Source organism: Danio aesculapii, chromosome 17 (genome assembly GCF_903798145.1).
Source record: "Danio aesculapii chromosome 17, fDanAes4.1, whole genome shotgun sequence".
NCBI lineage: Eukaryota > Metazoa > Chordata > Actinopteri > Cypriniformes > Danionidae > Danio > Danio aesculapii.
This window is the reverse complement of record NC_079451.1, coordinates 45,868,619-45,891,114: the sequence shown is the minus strand read 5'-3', so window position 1 is coordinate 45,891,114 and position 22,496 is coordinate 45,868,619. Positions and strand designations below refer to the sequence as shown.

At 36.7% G+C, this 22,496-nt stretch overlaps 1 protein-coding gene across 1 annotated transcript in view; it reads right to left on the bottom strand.

The window, feature by feature from the left end:
* stxbp5b (syntaxin binding protein 5b (tomosyn)) overlaps positions 1 to 22,496 on the bottom strand; it is a 157,508-nt gene that overhangs the window by 44,678 nt on the left and 90,334 nt on the right. The window contains 12 exon segments of the mRNA XM_056476757.1: positions 4,052 to 4,272; positions 5,330 to 5,370; positions 7,730 to 7,797; positions 7,870 to 8,017; positions 8,090 to 8,162; positions 12,343 to 12,497; positions 12,796 to 12,874; positions 15,724 to 15,810; positions 15,813 to 15,846; positions 17,339 to 17,444; positions 17,528 to 17,580; positions 19,811 to 19,955. Coding sequence (XP_056332732.1) covers positions 4,052 to 4,272; positions 5,330 to 5,370; positions 7,730 to 7,797; positions 7,870 to 8,017; positions 8,090 to 8,162; positions 12,343 to 12,497; positions 12,796 to 12,874; positions 15,724 to 15,810; positions 15,813 to 15,846; positions 17,339 to 17,444; positions 17,528 to 17,580; positions 19,811 to 19,955 — 1,210 coding nt within the window.

The following is a 22,496-nucleotide window of genomic DNA, read 5'->3' as shown; positions in this document are numbered from 1 at the left end:
TGTATTACACAGACTTTGCTTGTAAAGTGACTAACAAGCTGTCTAACAAGCAGTCCCTCTGGGAGCCTTAATATTATTTAACATCGCTATCACGACACCAAGATATTTATTTTCCAAGCTTGTAAGTATAAAGAAGAGTATGGCCCTCTATTCATTATTTTTGCAGTATTTATGTGCAGCTGCTTCCACGTTCATTTCTTCAGTCCTGCAGTGTGACACCTACTCATTAAAAAACACGGTTTTTAGCATTATCACGCAAAAATAAGTGAGCGCTTTGACTCATTTGTGTGGATGCAGCATATGGCAGTCTAACTGTTGGAAAGCATGTGTCAAAACAACTTAATGCTTAATGAAATATCCTGCAGTGTGCATACTAAACTCCATCTAAAAAGCTTTAAACAGCATTTTTCTAATTGCATTATAATCACCATGCAGTTTTCAGGACCTCATCTTAATATTAATCATTTGCCACATAGCAGGGCCGCTTCAAATTAACATGTGAAATAAAAAAATATCTAATAAAACCAGTAGTGTAAAGTAACTGATTACAAATACTCAAACTACTGTAATTGAGTAGTTTTTCTCAGGAATTGTCATTTACTAAATAGTTTTAACTGTGTACTTTTACTCTCACTTGAGTACATTTTTAGTGCTGTATCTGTACTTTTACTCCACTACTTTCCTTCAACCTGCAGTCACTACTATTTTTTCTTGTCTATGGGGATTAGAAAAATCAGTCCTGTGATTCCTGTCCATTCAAATCACACAGAAGGTAATTCGCCTCAATATGAACTACCTAAAGACATGGGCGATTTATAATTGCAGCAAACTGTTTGGAAGCATTAAAAGTGTCCAAGAAGATGTCCAAAACCTTTACACGCATTGACCCAGAGACTGTTTAGATGCATGTCACTGATAAGATGACAGATGTTTACTAAATGATGGCCTTAAAGACCTAGCAGGCACGTCAGCATGACGTCAGATTGACGTTGTACTCTAACGTCATGGGGACGCTGCATTTTGTTTGGAAATAAAAATCAGGTTCACGTCAGAACTCAACGTCAGGCCAATGTCTATGTCTAACCTAAAACCAACTAAATATCAACGTTTAATGGTGTTACAGCTTGATGTTGTGTGGATGTGAAATGTCAGTATTTGACGTCAATATGACGTTGGTTTAAGATGTTGATTAGACGTTGGATTTTGGTCACTTTCTAACACAACCTAAAATCAACAAAATATCAACATCATTTGACGTTGTTATAGGACATCAAAATAATGTTGTCGTTAGATGCTGGATAGACGTTGAATTTTGGTCACCTGACATCACAACCTAAACCTAAGTCTCATGGCGTTGTGTGTCTGCTGAGCAATACTTAAATGCCCTACAGAATGTTACGTTTACCCATACACCTTCACAAATTACACGTAAATGCATCAGCTTTCGATGGCGTAATACTCACAACTTACTACTCTTGAGTACTTTTGAAAGGTCTGCTTTTTACTCATACTTTGAGTAATATTTACAACAGATACTTTTACTCTACTTGCACTACATTTATAGACAAGTAATGGTACTTTTATTTGAGTATGATTTTTCAGTACTCTTTCCACCACTGAATAAAACACATAGATTTAAATGTGATAAATGTAGTCAAATAGTGACTAATACCAGCATCTGCCATTTCACTTAATTTCCTATGCCATTTCAAATATACGTATAATATATGTAACACAAATATACAACCCCAAACCAGAAGTAGTTGAGACAGTAAGGAAAACGCTAATAAAAAAAGAAAGTAATGATTTCTAAATTTACTTTGACTTGTATTTCATTGCAGACAATACAACAAACATTATTTAATGTGTTCCATTCCATTATTTAATGTGTATTTAATGTGTGATTTTTACTTTTTTTCCAAAATAAACAATTATTCCAATCTTGCAACACATTTAAAAAAAGTTAAACAGTAAAGCATTTACCACTGTGTAATGTTGCCATTTCTTTTCACAACACTTAAAAGACGTTTAGGGACTGAAGACACCAAGTTAAGTGTTTCAGGTGTTATTTTGTCCCATTCTTCCTAAAAAAAACTCTATAAAGGTCAAAATCTTTATGCACTTTTCAGCATTAATGGTGCCATCACCAGGGCAAGTAACATTTGCAAAGAGCACTGACACAACCACATACCATGACAGACCCTGGATTTTGGACTTGTTGCTGGTAACAGTCTGGATGATCCTTTTCTTCTTTGGTCCGGAGCACACTGAGGCATTAATTTCTCCACAAAAAAATACCTGAAATACTGATTCATCTGACCACGTTTCCACTGTGTGATGGTCTATCCCATATGACTCTGAGCTCAGAGAAGTCAACAGCACTTCTGGACACTGTTAACATAGGGCTTCCTTTTGGCACAGTACAGTTTTCACTAGCATTTGTGGACGTAACTACGTATTGTAGTACTTGACAAAGGTTTGCCAAAGTAGTCCAGGGCCCATTTGGTGATAGCTTACAGATGAATGAGAATTCTTGAGGCAGAGTGGGATCAGAAATCACAGTGGTTTAGCTTAGGTTTGTGCCCTTGTCCTTTCCGCTCTGAAATTCCTCCAGATTCCTTGAATCTTTTAATGATGTTCTGCACTGCTGAAGGTGAAATATCCAAATGTCTTCCTATCTTTCTTTGAGGAACATCGTTTTTAAACTTTTCAATAATTTTCTCACGTATTTATTAGCAAACTGGCAATCCTCTGCCCATCTTTGCTTCTATGGACCAGATCTTTTTGGATGCTACCAAATCCTAATTAAAATCACCTGTTGACTTCACCTGTTTCAAATCATTATTTAAGCAATTTTTCTGATTGTTAGCCCTTAGTTGCTCCTGTCCCAACTTTTTTTAGAATGTGTTGCAGGTCTGAATGACAGGAAAGGATGTAAATTTACAAATAAAATGAAGTTGACCAGACAAAAAGTGAAATATTTTGTGTTCATATTGTCTGCAATGTCAAAGTAAATTTAGAAATCACTATTTTTTTTTATTTGAGTTTCCCATACTGTCCCAACTTTTTCTGATTTGGGGTTGTATGTAATATACAATATATGTAAAGACAGTAAGACCTCATCTGATTGGTCAAATATGAATAATCAACCTATGTATGCAACACACAAATCCTTGAATCTTAAAGGGCACCTAGGTTACCCCTTTTTCCAGATTTAATAAGACTTTTGTGTCTCCAGAATGTGTCTGTAAAGTTTCAGCTCAAAACATCCATCAGATTATTTATTATACCTTTCAAAAGTTTGTCATTTTCAGCTCAGAGCATCTTGTGGCTGTTTTTGTGCACTGTGCCTTCAATGCTAGTCCTCCCCACCCACCGTTCCCACGTACAAAATAAACCTGATTTAACGTCCACAACCTAGGATTGAAGCATCTTCTTTTATAATTGACTTGGGCTTATACTGACAGGCGTGCGTCTGTGATGACAAAGTAAAGCTGAAGTAAATCGCTGTAATTCATTACACACATGGACTGTTTTAAAACATTTTAAAGTTGTAAAACTCACTCTTGATCACATCTGATGATGATTGATGATCCTAGCAAACTGAACAGACCTTTTATTCCCAGCTGTTTTGCGCACGTCCTGACTTGTTGATATGATTATACGCGTTACTACGGAGACATGTTAATACACGGCTGTCAATCAATTCGGTGGGCGGGGAAACCGCACTCCTACATGAAGTTGCGGTCAGTCTCAAAACGGGAGGGATTTGGATGCTATTTTAACGTGAGGAAATAAAAAAAGTGACTTATTGTGTTTATATCACTCCAGTATGACCGTGGACACACTATACCTACACACAGTTCTGTCCAAACAGCTTAAAAAAGATGATTTTCATCATAGGTGCCCTTTAAGATACATTTAATTCATCACACCTCTCTATAATACAGATATTGTATATAAAATGATCACAAAGTTGATAATTGTTTTATATATTGTGCCACCCAAATTGTAAACTAATTATGTAGACATGCACAAAAACAGGTCCGACCTGAACCACTTCAGTGGTGACTTCCTGTTTGCTGAACCTGTAGACTATAACATGAGCCGATACTCCAGCCACACACAGCACACGGCTCTCCGGACACCAGGACAGCATCTGAATGGCGAATGGATCCTCATCCACAATATCAGTGCTGGATTTCTCTTCTTTACTGCGGGGCTTGTCAAACACCTTCGCTGTTTTCAGCTTATACAACACTTGAAGCATTACTGACAGACACAAACACACACAAAAAAAATCACATTCATTATCAGTTACATCCATTAATTGCTGCATTTTTTTATAATTACTAACATACTTTGCATTTCCCAGTGTGAAGTTGGGGAATCTGTTAAACTGTAAAAAATGCCTTTAAAGGGTTAGTTCATCCAAATATTTTAATTTGCGCATTAATTACTCACCCTCATGTTGTTTCAATCTCCTGAGGCCTTCAAAGGTTTTACAAATTAAGATTTTTTTAGACCTGAGAGCTCTCTGACCCTCCATAGACCGCAATGGTCCTGAGATAGTATTGGGAAACACCCACCATACACACTCATTAACACACACACTCATACACTACAGACAATTTAGTTTATTCAATTCACCTATAGTGCATGTCTTTGGACTGTGAGGGAAACCGGAGCACCCGGAGGAAACGCATGTGAACACGAGGAGAACATGTAAGCTCCACACAGAAATGCCTTCTGGCCAAGCCGGGACTCGAACCTGCAACCTTCTTGCTGTAAGGTGACAGTGCTAACCACTGAGTAAACACTGGGGCTCCTCTGGGTACTCTGGTTTCCCCCACAGTCCAAAGACATGCGTTACAGGTGAACTAATTTGGCCGTTGTGTATGAGAGTGTGTGTGTGTGTGTGAATGTTAGAGTGTGTTGGTGTTGCAGCTGGAAGGGCATCTGCAGCGTAAAACATATGCTGGAATAGTTGGCGGTTCATTCAGCTGTGGAAACCTTTGATAAGGGACTACGCCAAAGGAAAATGAATGAACGAATGTGAACTATCCCGTTCATTTGTGTTCTGAAGATGAATGAAGGTCTCAGGGGGTTGAAACTACACGTAAGTAATTAATAACAGAAATATCACTTGTGGGCAAACTAACCCTTTGATGAAGCTCTGAGTGCTTCAAAAACTTAGAAATTCTTCAGTTCAAGTAATGAATTTGCAGAATCCACAAGCATCTATTGTATTTTTCTAACTCCGAACATTGTCATTCTATAAATTCGGTACATAAAACTACAGTGTATATTTTCTGAGACTGAAACTCACAAGCTGAGGCATCCCAAAACTTGATCGATCCATCAGCATGCCTGTTGTTTCAGGAAAAAAACGAACAGAAAAGAATACAATGGCTCCACATTAAAAAGCTTTTCACTTTCAACAACAATAAATAGTTTTACTTTCTAATACAATTATTAAAAATGAATAGGCTTCAGCACAGCAAAGAGCTAGTGTGTGTCCTTGTTTTGGTGGTTTACGAGGACAGACCGTTTTATAACGACATAAGTATGACCTCGGTATTACAACATTGAGGTAGCTCTTGAGGACATGCCTTCTGTCTTTGTAATTTACTTACTTAATGGCTGTCACGAGAGGAAAAGTAGGTCAATCAAAAACATTACTAACACTACTAACTGGACTTTTAAATGTTTTAAAATGAGCTTCTCCTGCTCACCAAGGCTGCTTTTATCTCAACAAAAATACAGTACAAATTGTAAAATTGTGAAATGTTTTTGCACTATAAAATAACTGTTCAAAAGTAGTTTATCATTTAATTTAATCATTTATTCCAGTGATTTTAAAGGTGAATTTTCAGCTTCATTACACCAGACTTCAGTGTCACATGATCCTTCATAAATTACTCTAATATTATTGCTGATATTATTATTATTATTATTAATATTATTATTATTATTATTATTATTATTATTATTATTATTATTATTACTATTATTATTACTATTAATAATGGTAATAATAAAATCAATAATGACTGGAGTAATAATTTCATTTAAAACTACATACAATAAGAACTCAGTTATATAAAATTGTAATAAATATTTAACAATTTAACTTTTTTTTTTACATTTAATAAATGCCGCCTTGATGAACAGAATAATTTTCTAAAAAAGAAACATTAAAAAAAACTGGTATATACACAACTGGTCAAAAGTTTGGGGTTAGATTTTTTCTGTTTTTCATGTTTTTTTTAAAGAAAATTATTTTGTTCATCAAGGCAGCATTTATTAAATTACCATTAATAATAATAATAATAATAATAATAATAATAATAATAATAATAATAATAATAATAATAATATTTAATATTAGAGTGACTTCTGAAGGATCATGTGACTCTGAAGACTGGAGTAATGAAGCTGTAAATTCATCTTTAAAATCACTGGAATAAATGATTAAATTAAATGATAAACTACTTTTAAACAGTTATTTTATAGTGCAAAAACATTTCACAATTTTACAATTCTTACTGTATTTTTGATGAAATAAATGCAGCCTTGGGCAGGATTAGCTTATTTTAAAACATTTAAAAATCCTACTGACCCCAAACTTTAGACCGGTAGTGTGCGTAGGACCGATTTTTCATCCCACTCCTGCAAAAAATATATATTACTTTCTCCTGCTCGCAGTATTCAAGTTTTGTCTTGACTCGGCCACAAAAGCCTGCAGGTAAACATAGAAGTAGTTTCATTGCTTCGCTATTTGTTGTATGCTCCTTTCTTTAATAATGAACTAAGATCTGTAGCACTAAGCATTCCACCTATATCATGCTCTTCAGACATTTTGCCTAAGTGTGGACTAGCCTATAGTACTACAGCCTATAGTTCCATGCATGAACCACGCAAGAATTAGCTTCCGACCTTGCACATGCAAATTATTTTTATTTTACTTAAGTCTATCATGTTGCTTCTGTGCAGTAGATAAATAACAGAGCATTTGATTTTAGTATTTAGTACAAATTTTAAGATATTTCCGTTTTGTGTGAGTCCCACGAATAATTGTATTCTCCCGTAGCCTGCACATACATGAGGACCTTACTGCCTGCACCCGTATTCATCCATCAAATCGTGTCCCGTGCCACACTTGGTGGGTTAAGTCCTATGGTATTTCACAATAATAAACAAGTTTATTGTTTTCCTGAATCGCCGACCCTGTCTTTCCTCACCCCACACACACACACACACAAACGTAATTACAATAGCATCTTTTCATTCATTCATTCAAAATTTGCTACAGGTTTCCTGTGAGAGTTGGGCTTAGGGGTACGGTTAGGCAAAGTAATAAACATTTTTTACAGTATAATATACATTACGCCTATAGGGAGTCCTCATAAACCACAAAAAACCAACATGTGTGTGTGTGTGTACTTCTTTTTATATCCTGGTGAGAACTTAAATCTGAATGCACACAGACTCGAGGGAACTTCTGTTAACGTTGGGACCAAAATCGAGGTCCGCATTGGAAAACATGCTTATAAATCACACAGAATAAAGCATTTAGAAAACTGTGGAGATTGCTTGCTGTGAGGGTTGGGTTTAGGGGGACAGAACATATGGTTTTCATACTTGAACCATCATTACGTCTATGTTCGTCCCCACCGGAATACAGAAACAAGTCCATGTGTGTGTCTGTGTGTGTGTAATGACTTACCCAGTGATGATAATCTCTGAAAAACTCAGTGTTCCCTGGCCCCAGTTACCTGCACTTATGGGCCATTCCTGCATAAACACAGATTCGGATCAGCCATTTTAGGACCTTCAATTATCCAGCAGCACACAGCAGAACATTACCTTCTTACTGAAGCCCTGTCTTTTCTGTCTGTAGCCCACGGAGTAAAGTGCAGGTATGGCTTCAGCTGGACAGTCTGCAAAATATTCGCAGCAGGTCACCGGAGACTCGTGGATGGATAAAGGGTACGGGTTCTCAAAGATGGGATACCTGCACATACAGATGTGTAATAATCAACTGTGCACAAATGAAGAGAGTGTATCACGTTTGCCGTTTACTCACCCAATTTGTGCAAGGTCAATAACAACCAAATCCTTTTCCAGTAGGACAACAACTGCATAAGGCTCCTGGAAATCTGTGCAAATACAGAAGATACAGAACTCTTACTTTAATAATACATGAAAAATAATTACCACTATACCATTAGCTTTCTAATTCTCTTAACTATTTCATTGTGTTTTAGAACTTGTCTTGTAAATGTTTGATAATGAATGTTTGGTCTAAATTATAGTTCATTGTCATTGAAAATATATTTTTTTATTACACCGACAAGCCAAGATTTACTCCAAATTTATTTAAATAATCCGTCACACTTTATTTTGATGGTCCGTTTGTTGAATTTAAGTTACATTGCATCTACATGCTAAATAATTCTCATTAGGTTTTAAGTATACTGTTAGGTTGGGGTTAGGGTTAGTGTACATTGACATGTACAGGCAAAGTTTCTTATAGTCAGTTAAATGTCTGTTTAGCAGCAGTATCAACAGATATTAAGCAGACAGTCTACTAATACTTAAATGGACCATCTAAAATAAAGTGCTACCAAATACCAAATCAAAAAGTGCTACCAAATAATTAGGGATGTAACGATTCAGCTGACTCACAATTCGATACGATTCACGATACTAATCTCACGATGCAGTCATGATTTTTTAAACAAAATAATTTGAAAAAAAATTTAAGGTGAAGAGCCCTTTCATTTTTTCTTAAATGCTGCACATTTTTGCAAAATATAATATATTTTCTGCCATAAGTAATTACTATTTTAAAAACAAATTCCCCAAAAATGATCAATACAAACTAAATGAGACTAAAACTTGTTTAACTGTGCTGGGATTTGACATTTTTAAAAAGAAATATCAGCATATCTATGTTTTCTGGCATAAGCTGAGGTGTTTGCACATTTACAATGTCCCCTGCTGATGACAAAACTCTTTCACTGGGGACTGAGATGGCTGATGTGGAGAGGAAAGTCTTTCCAGGACCAGAGAGCAGTGTGTAGAGAGGTGGTCAATAGGCTCTATGCTCCAGGGAACTGGCCACTGGCATAAAACACTGATAATAAAATTACTCTATACTGTAGGATAGAGACAAGAGTTAAACATGGTTATGAGGGTGAATAATTAATATTACTTGTAGAATTAATTAGTATAAGTATCAGTGTGATACACTTAAGAACAGATAACCTTGAACATTTTAAATATTCAATAATAATAAGCAAATTATGAAAATATGCACAAACTAATTTGAAAAGGAGAGGGTAAAACTAATCTAATACCTGCTTCTGTAACAGAACAACTCTGAACAAGTCTGAAAAACAACTTCACTTTCGCTATGAAAACCGTGATGCACTGTGTGATCTCCGTAGCACTGGTCAGAGCAAGCGGAGCTGCAAATCATCCGGTCCGCATGCTTTGGCTTATTAATAGCTTTTTTTGCGTAGAGGACGTCTGTGACAGTAGTTTTTCACTGTGCTGACGGTTTATGTGCATCACATTCGTTCATCTGTTAGTGTGTGTAAACGTCTTTTTGCAGAATTTGCACACAGTTTGTCTGGTGCACTTCACCGCTGTTATTTTATTTTGCTGCCCCACTTCTTGCTCACTGTTTATGTGCAGGTAAAGCAAGATTGTGCCTGTAAACACAGCGTTGCCTCTGTTCAAAACATGTTTCGCGATTCATTCAACATTTCTATCGATTTGAATCATCACATATTTGAATCGATTTTCAACCGACCCACAGTGAATCGTTACATCCCTTCAATTAATCATGTAAATAAACTATTTATTATATATATATATATATATATATATATATATATATATATATATATATATATATATTCGATTTTATTTTAATTATTTATTTAGGTGGTGCTTTAATACATAAAAAGACAAACTGATTAGCCCTCCTGTGAAATTGTAATTATTTTTCATACATTTCCCAATTGCCGTTTAATAGAGAAGATTTTTTTCAGCATTAGCTTAAATAACTCATTTCTAATAATGTACTTATATTTTCCATGATGACAGTACATACTATTTGACTAGTTATATTGCAAGATACAATTATTCAGCTTAAAGTGCAATTTAACTAGGCAAGTTAGATTAATAAAGCAAGTCATTGGTGGTTTATTCTGTAGCCTATCAAAAAAAAATGAAGGGGGCTAATAATTTTGACCATGAATATTTAAAAAAAAATAATAAAACTTTCTTTAGAAGAAAAAAATAATCGCTAACTAGAGTTGTCATGATAGTGGAATTCGGTACCAATCGATACTGAAACTTTAAAAACATCCATGTCCCCGCTAACATTTTAGCACGTTCTTGAACAGTGCTTATTTGCCAGTGTGTTCATGTGATCGACAGAAATGACTGAGTGGCCGTGAAGGTCATCAGTTCACCAAACTCACCGCTGTTTACTGAGTTTAACTACAGATACAGGGACACTGGAGCGTTTTAAAGCCGGGATTCATCGGTGGATTGCTAGTACTGTATGTCATCTTAAACACAAACCAGCTGATCGACCTGACTTTGAAACGCTCCAGTGTCCCTGTATCTGTGGTTACACTCAGTAAACAGCGATAAGTTTGGATGATCTTCACGGCCAATCACAGTCATTTCTGTTGAGCATGTGAACACACTGACAAATTAGTGGTGTTTAAGAACGCGCTCCAGGGCTTTATTTATTTATTACCCTTTTTTCTTGGTAGCACCAGTGCTCCTAACTTCAAAAATCTAGGCATAAAATTTTGTCGCACCCATCAAAAATTATGAGCACAGTTACAACACATTATATATTAACAGATTTATGGCATTTGAAATCACGCTAATCAAAACTAACAAATAAACCAAAATCTGCATGCGTTCACTGGCCCTGCACTCACTGCTTAACATGAATGGGATGAACTGAGTTAACGATAATAACTGTGCTGTTCTCACGGGTGCTGTCTGATATTGCACATATGAAATTATTGACGTATAACTTATTATTTGCAGACGTTATCTTAATAGCATTATTGTTTTTTTCACGAGCTGCATTATCAGTTTTATCTCAGTGAATGCATGCTCTTTAGTGATGGTGAACCCGGTGCCAGTCACATGACAGCATCGTGAAGTTTAAATAAAGGATTAAATAGAACATCTCGTGCTTAAAATGTGTAGATGTGGCAAACACTGTTACCTGAAAACTCTGTCCCACGGCTTTACAGAGAATTCTTTAGTCATTTTCATAGCTGACTTTAACCACTGGAAGACTTTCATCCACTCTTCAAAAAGTGTAAATGCTGGATTAACATTCACCACAAGATCACTAATCAGATGTGCCATTATTTGTAACTTTAGGTGGTTCTAAAACAAATCTGTCAGTGTTGTTTTCATTCTCTCGCATCCAGACCTTTACATTTTCGCGGATGTAGCTCTCTGTCATCGGAACTGAGTGATTGACAGCTGATATTAACCAATCCATTCGCATTCTGTTCTAGCGCAGTGGGCCAATAAGAAGAGCTTGAAGGCGGGACAAGCATTGCAGGCTTTGTTTAGTGCAGCAAGTTGATGTCAACTGTTTTAAACCATTCCTGAGCGCTGTGTTTGGTGTTTTTAGGTGCAGAGATGCATAATGTCTCCTAAATTTGCGCATGCAATGAACATTTTGCTGTGAAAACTGGTCGCACGACAACAGTTTTATGCACTCGCACAAATGCTCCCAAATATATTTTGAGGTTGCCAAAGATAAAATTTCGGGCGCATATGCGACCAAAACACTTACAATTTCGAGCCCTGTGCTCAAATATTAGTGGGAAAGGGATGTTTTTAAAATATCAGTATCGTTTGGTACCGAATTCTAGTATTGTAACAACCCTAAATAAAATAAATAAATCCTTAAAATTCCTTAAATAAACCAAAAACAACAATTATTCCAAAAAAAATTTAAACATACCATGGAAAATATGTTTTTTTTAATAATTAAGATTTCACAGGAGGGCTAATAATTTAGTTAACTATAAATGGAAATATCCATAATCATCATATTTTCATTAGATGAAAAAAGACCAAAAGATTTGTTTATCTCCCAGTCAAACATAAAGCACTTTGTCTAACTCTAATTTATCCACAATTGTCAATAATCAATGAACATTTTAAATGAATACTGATTTTTATAATTAGATTTCTGCCTCTGCAGATTTGAAAGGCACTGTTAAATATGCAGTAAATGTTACGGGAGAAGATCCATCAATAGGTGGGGCAGTGACTTGCCGTTTGGATATGGGGTTTCACACAGCGTAAGGAAATCCACTATGGGGTAGTCCATCTCCAGCACTGCAGTGCTTTTCCCATGCATCACAGTCAGACAGGCTCGCCTACCCACTGTATCATATGACAAACCTCCACACAGTATCATGAATGGGTCCCTTAACAAAACAAATGAACAAATCTCAATTTTCCATGATGCAAAGAGAAGCCAAGCCGGAAGTGAAACAAATTAGTGCTTCATTCAGGAGGAATGGAATGAAGGAAATACACTGTCATATTAGTCTTATATTTTATACCGGTCCCCCATAAAACATCCTGTCATCGCTGTAAAACCCATAAAACAGAAGCATCTACAGTCTCTCGCAATGCAACGTTGCACAAGTCTCAAACCGATGCATCATGCTCTGTTTGCTTCCTCGATGCAATCCTGAGTTCAGCCTCCAAAATAAGACTTACCCTGCTCTGGTGGTTTTGTACTCCACTTTCAGGATGGGTTTGCAAGGCTCTGGCTTCTTCCCATCCTTTGGCTGTTTACCTGAAAGAGAGAACGTTGCATGTTAAAAAGGTGTGCAGTTTAAGAAATTTAGGCCCAATCCCAATTAAATTTTTTTACCCTTACCCCTTCCCCTGGCCCTTGAGTGTTAAGGGGAAGGGCTTCAAAAGTTACCCCTAAAAAATGGGACAGCACTACAGCACCTGCACACACCATCATACGTCCTCGCGATCTCTTACTTCATATGAGATCACCAATTGCGACTGCTGTAGTTATTCCAGTTGCATTATTTTTGGTATTATCTTCAGGAAATCACTGAAGGCGACGATGTCATGTTATCATAACGATATAATGTGGCATTAAGCTCATAACTGTACTGTGCATTTACACAGAGACCATATTCATCTTAACATAAGAAAGCAGCATTAACATTATAGCAGACACTGTAAAAAGCTCATTCCCAGCCACCAGACTTTTCTGACAGGGTATTCGAGTGTCATCGAGTGACAGAATGTTGTGGGACTACTATAGACCTTTTTCTTAGAACGCAAAATTACCCATTATGCTATGCGTGTATGCACAAGGAGACTACGTCGAATAGTTCGGACTGCTGAGCGAATCACTGGTACAACCCTTCCTACTCCCCAAGAACTGTACTTATCCAGAGCGAGCAGAAGGGCTGCCAAAATCACTCTGGACCCCTCACACCCAGCACACTGCCTCTTTGAGCTTTTACCTTCTGGTCGACGCTACAGAGCACTGCGCACCAGAACAGCCCGACACAGAAACAGTTTCTTCCCTCAGGCAATCCATCTCAAGAACACTTGATGATAATAATTGCGGAGCCAACATCACTACTTGCCATACACTTTATACACATATACACTTATTTAACAACACGCTTTACATGCCAATTTGCACATAACAGCTGCACATATAATGTTGTATATAGTAATAAACACGTACATGCACTTGTCAATTTGTATATTTGCATTCACTACTTACTTCAATTTTTTTTTAAATATATTTATTATCTGTTCTTTGTCCTGTCTCTGTTATCCTGTTGCACTGTAGAAGCTCTGTCACGAAAACAAATTCCTCGTATGTGTGAACATACCTGGCAATAAAGCTCTTTCTGATCTGATTCTGATGCTAAGAACTTCCGTTCAGCAGCTAATGCGTTTAACGGTCACATTTGGACAGCTTTGAAAACGATAGTTTTTAATCTATTTATTTGCTTTTAATGTCTTTAAACTGATACTGTTGTCGGTCAGCGCCACCTCCTGGACTGTTTATTTAAAAAATGTGATCTAATAGGATGGAAAACACTGCTGCGAGGTATTTCCCTCCTTGTCAGACGGCATCTTCTGCCATTTAAATGAAGCCTCGTCATGACTGAAGTCAACATTTTCTCTTTCTTTCAAATATATGACTAGGCCCTCACGGAATCTGTGTGCGCAGAACTCTGCAGATTTTTAGCCCATCATTAATTCTGTTTATTTACTTGAGTTAATGTGTGTAAATCTATATTTATTCAGTTTTTATATTAATTACAGTAATATTATTGACGAATAAGAAATGTCTTTTAGTAGATATATTATATGAGAGACTTGCTTGGTTACCAAATAAAGTGGATCTGATTGGATTTGCATTTTAAGCATTAAATAAAAGTTAAAAGATATTATTTTTTATTTCACATGTAAGGTTTTAGTTGTGATACTCCCAAAAATAAACAGAATGCATTTGATGCATTTGTTGTGGAGTTGCAACGATGAGTCACACACAATGTTGTTACAATGTTCACGCACACACAGATACACACACAGACAGCGCGCGCGTTTAGCTTTGCAGTCTTATTGCACGCATATGTGAAGGATACAGGTTATCTCCACTGCTGTATGGATATCTGTTATGTTAATGTACAGAATAAACCTGATTTTTACATCCACAAACCGGGACTGAAGCGTCTTCCTTTATAATTGTTCTGACACGTGGCTGTGGTGATTAAGTAAAGCTAAGCTAAATCAACTATAATTCATACACACACGCGCTCTGTTTTAAAACATTTTAAACATGTAAAACCCACTGCGCCACCCACAAATAAATCATGATTCATGCAAAAATTTTATACAAAAATTTATTCTAAATGTATGAAAAAATTCAAGACAATTTATACGACACATACGCAATATTCATGTAGCCCGGTGCCTTAACCCTACATATAATTAGATATGTTATTTACAGGTGAGTGAAAAGAAACAAGACGTTAAAATTGATATTACAGAATAATTCGATTTATATTACTATAAATAGATATATATATATTTACTATATATGTTTGGCACACCAGTTAAAGTTATTGTTTCCAAACAGACCAACAGATAATATTGAACTTTGAGCTGAATATTAGCATTTTGAAAAATGTCTAGTCAAATATTATGTGCTGTCATCATGGCAAAGATAAAAGAAATCAGTTATTCGAAGGTAATCTAAGTAGTACACAGTGGTTTGTTCTGTAGGCAGTTAAAAACCTATATAGCTTAAGGGGGCTAATAATATTGACCTTAAAATGGTTTTTAAAAAATTCAAAACTGCTTTTATTTTAGCTGAAATAAAACATATAAGACTTTCCTAGAAGAAAAAATATTATAGGAAATACTGTGAAAAATTCCTTGCTCAGTAAAACATAATTTGCGAAACAATTGAAAAACAAAAAAAATCCTAATTCTGACTTCAACTGTATGTATAAGCACAGGTCTGCTTGCAAACAATCATTTTCACTGGTGTGCCAAACATCCTTTCCCCTCTACAGTCTTTGATATTTATTCTGTGCTCCCCGAGGCGCTCAACCTGAGGAAGTTGGAAGGGAGTTTGTTTGGGCAGAAGCTTACCATGCGGTGTAATGATCTGGGCAGGCTTGGCAGGAGCGCGTACATTCCATGTGGTAAGTGTGCCATCCGAGTGACTGCACACAAACGTTTCCCCTCGTGATGCCAAGCCACAGAGTGGATCGCCTACGGGCCAAACAAAGGATGAGTAATCAAGCACGAGAGAAAGCAGGTCATGCGAACTACAGGCCATGTGCTGTGACAGAAAATATGAGGACACAACAATCAACATAACCAGGACATATACAGGAATCATAGAGCTAAATTCATACCTATTAAAAGATTTTAATTAAAGACCTTTCCATAAATTAAGAGCTCACTTTAGGTTTTAACTGGTAAGATTAGCAAGATTTTAACATTTACATTACATTTAGCGGACACTTTTGTACATTTCATCAGAGGCTTTCAGTACATTTACATTTAGTCATTTAACCCTTATGTGCTGTTGGGAATGTTTTCATCCACTCTGAGGCGATTTTAAGTGTTAATTTGGAGCAAATAAATGATTTTTGGTAACAAATCTTATTCTGACACATATTTTTGAAAAATGCTTTGGAATTTTTCAAAAACTCAATACACTGAGAAAATTGACTACACTTTCGTTATGTTGGTGGCTGTTTTTGCCCCATTGACTTCCATTATAATGACATGTTTGATTGCAAAGCCTTGACATCATATAATCATGCATTTCTTTATTGTTGGGGTTTTTGCTGTTGGGAAGAGGTAAAATTTGTATTGTTTTGATCCAGGAGTGCAATACCTAGTTCAAGCACTGAGTGTCAAACTTCCATACTGCACCTTTAAATATCATTTACTCACATTTTAAGTGTCACCTTTTATCTTAAATGTATATTTATTTTAATCTGTCTGTTAGTTTTGCTTTATTGTCCACCTGACTGGATAATTGTTTTCGAAGTTCATTCGTTTCAAGTCAATTAATTCAGTTCATCACTATAGCACTCTCAATATGGCAAAAATATTCAATTACAGAACTAATTTGATTCAATAATAAGCAGCACTACAGAAGACAATGGTGAGTGACATCAAAGGTTTTACTCTCATCCAATCAGTGAATATAAAATATTACTTTAATAAAAGGCATTCATTTTTTCATTTTCCTTTTGCTTCAGTCTCTATTTCACAGGTCGCCACAGCGGAATGAACCGCCAACTATTCCGGCATATGTTTTTACACAATGGAGCACCCGGAGGAAACTCACGTGAACATGAAGGAACATGCAAACTCGAACCAGCGATCTTCTTGCTGTGAGGCGACAGTGCTAACCACTGAGCCACAGTGCTGCCCTATTAAAGGCATTTTAAATGCCAATTAAATCTACTAACTACTGATGTTACAACTGCTTTTAACACTGAGATTATATACAGTTGTTATTGGATTTGAAAGTGTATTGTGGTAAAATGAACAACAACTATCGATCATCATTGTGTTTTCATGATGAATCGCTGTGGCCGCATCGGAATACTTGATCACTTCAGGTATACCCCATCCCTACTGAAGACATTACTGAAACAAATCTAATAGGTCTGCTTTAAAAAGAAGAAGAAGATCTAGATCACAAAATCGGGGACAACTATTATATGCAATAACAATGTCTCACCTCATCATAGTTGTACCGGTAGTCTGCCTTCTTCGATTTCAAGTCCCACAGCACAACTATCCCACATTCAAACCAATTAAAAGCTGCAAAAAAGAGAGCAATTGCTCTTGAATGGTGCAGACTGAAAGCGGAGCACTCAGAAAGTGACTTGTGGGAAAACATATAATCCTAACTGTAGTTCAAACTTACTTTTCCTCATCCATGGGGTTATCGCTGATGTGAACTACAGGTCCAGGGTGAGTCTTGATGAACTGTTGAAGAGAGTTAGAGGTTTATTCATGAAGGAAATATTTAAATAATCACAGGTGATATTCAGAAATCATGCATCAAGATTTTGTGCACATATGTGGATTTAAAGGTGCCATAGAGTGCATTGATTCAAGAAGTTAAATTGTTCTCAGACATTTACATAGTAGGTATGTGGCTTAGGTAAGTTAAAAAATTCGCAAAAACAAATCAAAACATGTACACTACCTGACAAAAGTCTTGTCGCCTATCCAAGTTTTAGAAACAATAAATAATAAACTTGACTTCTAGTTGATCATTTGGTATCAGAAGTGACTTATATGAAAGGCAAAGACCTCTAGATTACGCTTATTTTACCAAAATAAAATAAGATAATGCCTTGTGTTTTATTTATTTAATTAGGACAGTAAGATCTGACTTTATGAGACAAAAGTCTGTCACTTACAGAAATAATGTACAGAATAAAAAAAAAATCATGGTGCAGTGGAAAAAAATTTATATTGTGTCTGACTCCATCATGAGCTTGGAGGACTGCATCCATACATCTCTGCAATGACTCAAATCACTTATTAATAAAGTCATCTGGAATGGCAAAGAAGCGTTCTTGCAGGACTCCCAGAGTTCATCAAGATTCTTTGGATTCATCTTCAATGCCTCCTCGTTCATCTTACCGCAGACATGCTCAATAATGTTCATGTCTGGTGACTGGGCTGGTAAAATCCTGGAGCTCCTTGACCTTCTTTGCTTTCAGGAACTTTGATGTGGAGGCTGAAGTTTGAGAAGGAGACCTATCCTGCTGAAGAATTTACCCTCTCCTGTGGTTTGTAATGTAATGGGCAGAAACAAATGTCTTGATACCTCAGGCTGTTGATGTTGCCATCCACTCTGCAGATCTCTCGCACGTCCCCATACTGAATGTAACCCCAAAACATGAATTTTCCTTCACCAAACTTGACTGATTTCTGTGAGAATTTTGTGACAATACTTTTGTCAGGTAGTGTATTTAGAGTTTTAAAGCTTTAACATATATTAAAATACAGGCAGTACTTAATATCAACCTCTGATTAATACGTTGAGTTATATTTAGTTTATTGCTGTCCTTTCACTCTAGAAAATCTCAGTAAGAGCTCAGTGATATGAAACGGTACATAAACATGCATTAAACACTTATATTCAGCAATCTACAGGTGTTTGCTGCCTAATTACAAACAATATTTCACAATATGCACATTAAAATTAACAAGACACATTTAAACAGATCATATGCCTCTTCGGAGTGTAGCAGGAAAAGTTTGTAATCCGTATATCCTGCATTTTGCAGTTTGATGCGCTGTGAACAGATTGCTGGATGATCACTGCTCCTTAAAGCCCTTTCACTCCAGACAAATCTCAATAAGAGTGGAAATATATGACACGATGAATAAACATGCATTAAACACTTCTATTCAGCAGCCTACAGGTGTTGATTGTTTTATTACAAGCAATATTTCACAATATCCACATTTAAACGAACAAGACACATTTAAACAGATCATCTGTCTCTTCGGGTGTAGCTGAATAAATTTGTAATCCGTATATCCTGCATTTTACATTCTGAACGAAAAACGTGCGAACGAAAGTGAACAGACGTGTGGGGGGAGGGGGGATTACGCCGCTGTCGCACACTGGACAGTAAAGCGGCATATATTTTATATTTTCTAGCCATTACTTTCTATGAGTGTGCGCACATTGACGCTGTCATTGTCTGTGTCGCTTAGCATTGTATAAAAAACTATGTAAAGATGCGGCGCAACAGGCTTTTGTATCCCTGCCTCTCCCTTTTTCCAAAATAAGAGTCCCAAAAACATAGTGAGTTTCAAATAAGCTTAGATAAATGCAAAAATAAAGGAAAAAATTATCATTGTTGTAATTTCACTAGAAGACATTGTGGCCAATCTAACGCAGCCTGAGGCGTGCATATTAATGATCCCATGTGGTGCAACGTGACAGTCTGTGCTTGCTCCGATAGGACTGTTTTTCATGGGGATTTTACACTTACAGGATTTACATGTGACTGAGGAACAACAGTGTTCGAGGCTCATGGTGGTGTCATTTCCATTACTATTAAGCGATCCCTAGGTATATCCAGATTTACATATATTGCACCTTTAATTAAAATCTCCCAGACCTGACAGAAGAAATCACATGAGAATTACTAGAGATGATGGAGTCTAGACAGGAGGAGACAGGCACTCACAGTTCAATGGCTTTGTTCCACATGATCACATAGCCTGAGAGGGTAAAGGACTCCACATTGACAATATGAATGTTTCCTCTTTCCGTGCCCACATACAGCCATTTGCTCTGGAAAGGCAAATGGCAGAATGTGATCCTGTCAAAGACAAGAGAGAATTGACCTTAATCAAAGTGAAAGATTCATTGTGATTATCTCACGAGCATCTGACTGATTTCTGTCCTGATTTGTGAACACAATAAAGGATGAAATGCCATAACAGTGAAATCTGGCTAAATGAATGAGTCATGTTTGATAAATAAGCTGATATTACCGTGAATGGCTGCACATTACTGCCATTATGTGTCTTCTGATGGGACCACTATTCACATCTATATGCATTTAAGAGCACTTGGGAACATTGTCTTGCTCTCTTGTCTCCAAACAAACATTATTTAACTTTTATTTGGGTTGGTCTGTTGCTTAAAGGGCACCTATGGTAAAAAATCTACTTTTCCAAGCTGTTTGGACAGCCATGTGTGCATGTATGTGTATAGACTGTCATATTGGGGTGATATAAGCACACCCAGTGCTTTTTTTTCAATTTACAACATAAAAAACGGTGGACCAATTGGAGCTGTTTTCAAATCAAACCGCTACCTGACGTAGGAGAGCGGTCCCCCCGCCCACCAATATTGTTTGACAGGCGCGTCATCATATCCTCAGTTGTTGATTCACATCCGCCATTTCAGCGTGAGTCGAAGCGATATCACTAAAGGGACACGCTATCTCTATTTTTTGATGCAAGGCTCATTTGGGTCACACAAGAGAATATTCTCCACATTATCGCTCTAATCGGAATTATTGGTTGTATCTTAGGTAGGTTGCCAAACATGTGTACTTTGCATTGAGTCTACCTTATACTTCAGCCGTTTGCATTTCTCGCGATCCCAGAAGCTCCCTGTGATCTTAACTAGCATGCGTTTTAGAATTCTAAACATCGGTTTCTATCAGGGTACACTCAAGTCGAACGGCTGGGCGGCCGCGGACCGCTGCAGAAATCTATGTTTAGAATTTAAAAACGCGTGGCGCGGCGATTCGGGACACTTCATGTTTCTGGTGCGCCACAGAGAGTGTCTGGTGTGCCGTGTTGCGGCTTCGAGCGGCGCATCCGGTGCCTCAGTCAAAGTTTATTCAGTGTGCGTGGTTATAGTTTTCTGTGTACAGCTCGGCACTTGAAACTAGCACCAGTTGGCTGCAAAACTGTACAAGACACAAATGATTTTGTACCTCTGCTTGGTCTGTGGTCCGAGTCGTACATGTACGACTGAATGGTGATCCTCTCTCTCTCCTTCTCTGTTGCAAACGCAGAGCGGGTGAGCTCATGGCCCCGTCCCCTTGTTACGTTGGCGGGAAGCCGAAACTAATTTACATGTGAAGCAACACACCCCTAATCAGCGAACTGTGGACACGCCCCCAACATGACACTTTTTAACACATTATAATAAAAATCTGAATTGTGTTTTAAACTGAACCTAAACTGACACACTCAGAAGAAACCATAATATTAATATTAAATCATAAAAAAGAGGTCAACTATGTTCCCTTTAAAGCGTAGAAATTCAATATCGTTCCGTCACATGCCAGGGTATTTCGGGGGTTTCCGAAGCATAAAACATTATTTGTCAAAAGCAAAAGCTAAATTTGAAGAAAAGTTTCAGTTAAAATTATGATTGAAATTTAAAATGATAAAATGATTTGTAGGGCTGCAGATTTGGTCAAAGGTATATGGTATTTGTATATGGTAAAATGGCTATATTGTTATTAAATTAAAATATATTCAAATAAAAACTAAATGAAAAACAGAAGTGGTGTCTCATTTCAGAGGCTGCATCCTCTGAAGGATACACTCGAAGTGCGCTGCGTCATCATTTAAATATAAATATAAAAATAAAAATCGAAGCCTCCTTCAAATGGAGCCTCCAAATGCGACCTTCGTTTCCAGGTAATAAAGGACACAATCGGTGGATCCTTCGCAGCCTCGAACATCCCAAGATTCATTGCGTGCTGATAACGGCAGGACGTTTTTAAAAGAAAATTCCGGATTAAATGTTTGAATAAGGTTTATTTACTTGGATATCCAAATACATGGTAAAAAACAAAGAGTCTGACATGTCTTACTAAAGAGTGATTCTATAGACAGTTTACATTTTATGTGTACATCTATGATCCAAAGCAATATATTTCCAGCTTCTGTAAACCTTGCTTTGCCTTCAGATCACTTAAAATCACTTTGAAAAAAAAGTCATTACAAACTGTATTATTGCTTAACAGCCACTGTTACGGTTTGTTTCATGACGCGATCTGTCCTCTGTAGGTTAGATCATCTCATTTCAAAATGCTCGGTTCGAATTGTGTGGACTTCGAAGGACTCACTTTTGAAGTCTGCATCCTCCTAAAATGAGACACAGCTAATAATATTCTAGATTGGTATAATATAATGCTATTTGACACTATGACTGTAAGATTACAATATTAATGCTTATGGCTTGTCTTAATCCTTGATTTTAAAAATATTAAAACTTGATATTACTCACGAAAATAAAAGATTAATTTGTAATCTTTAAACTTAATCTTGTCTTATGTTATGTTTTTCATTCATTCATTTTCTTTTCAGCTTAGTCCCTTTATTAATCTGTG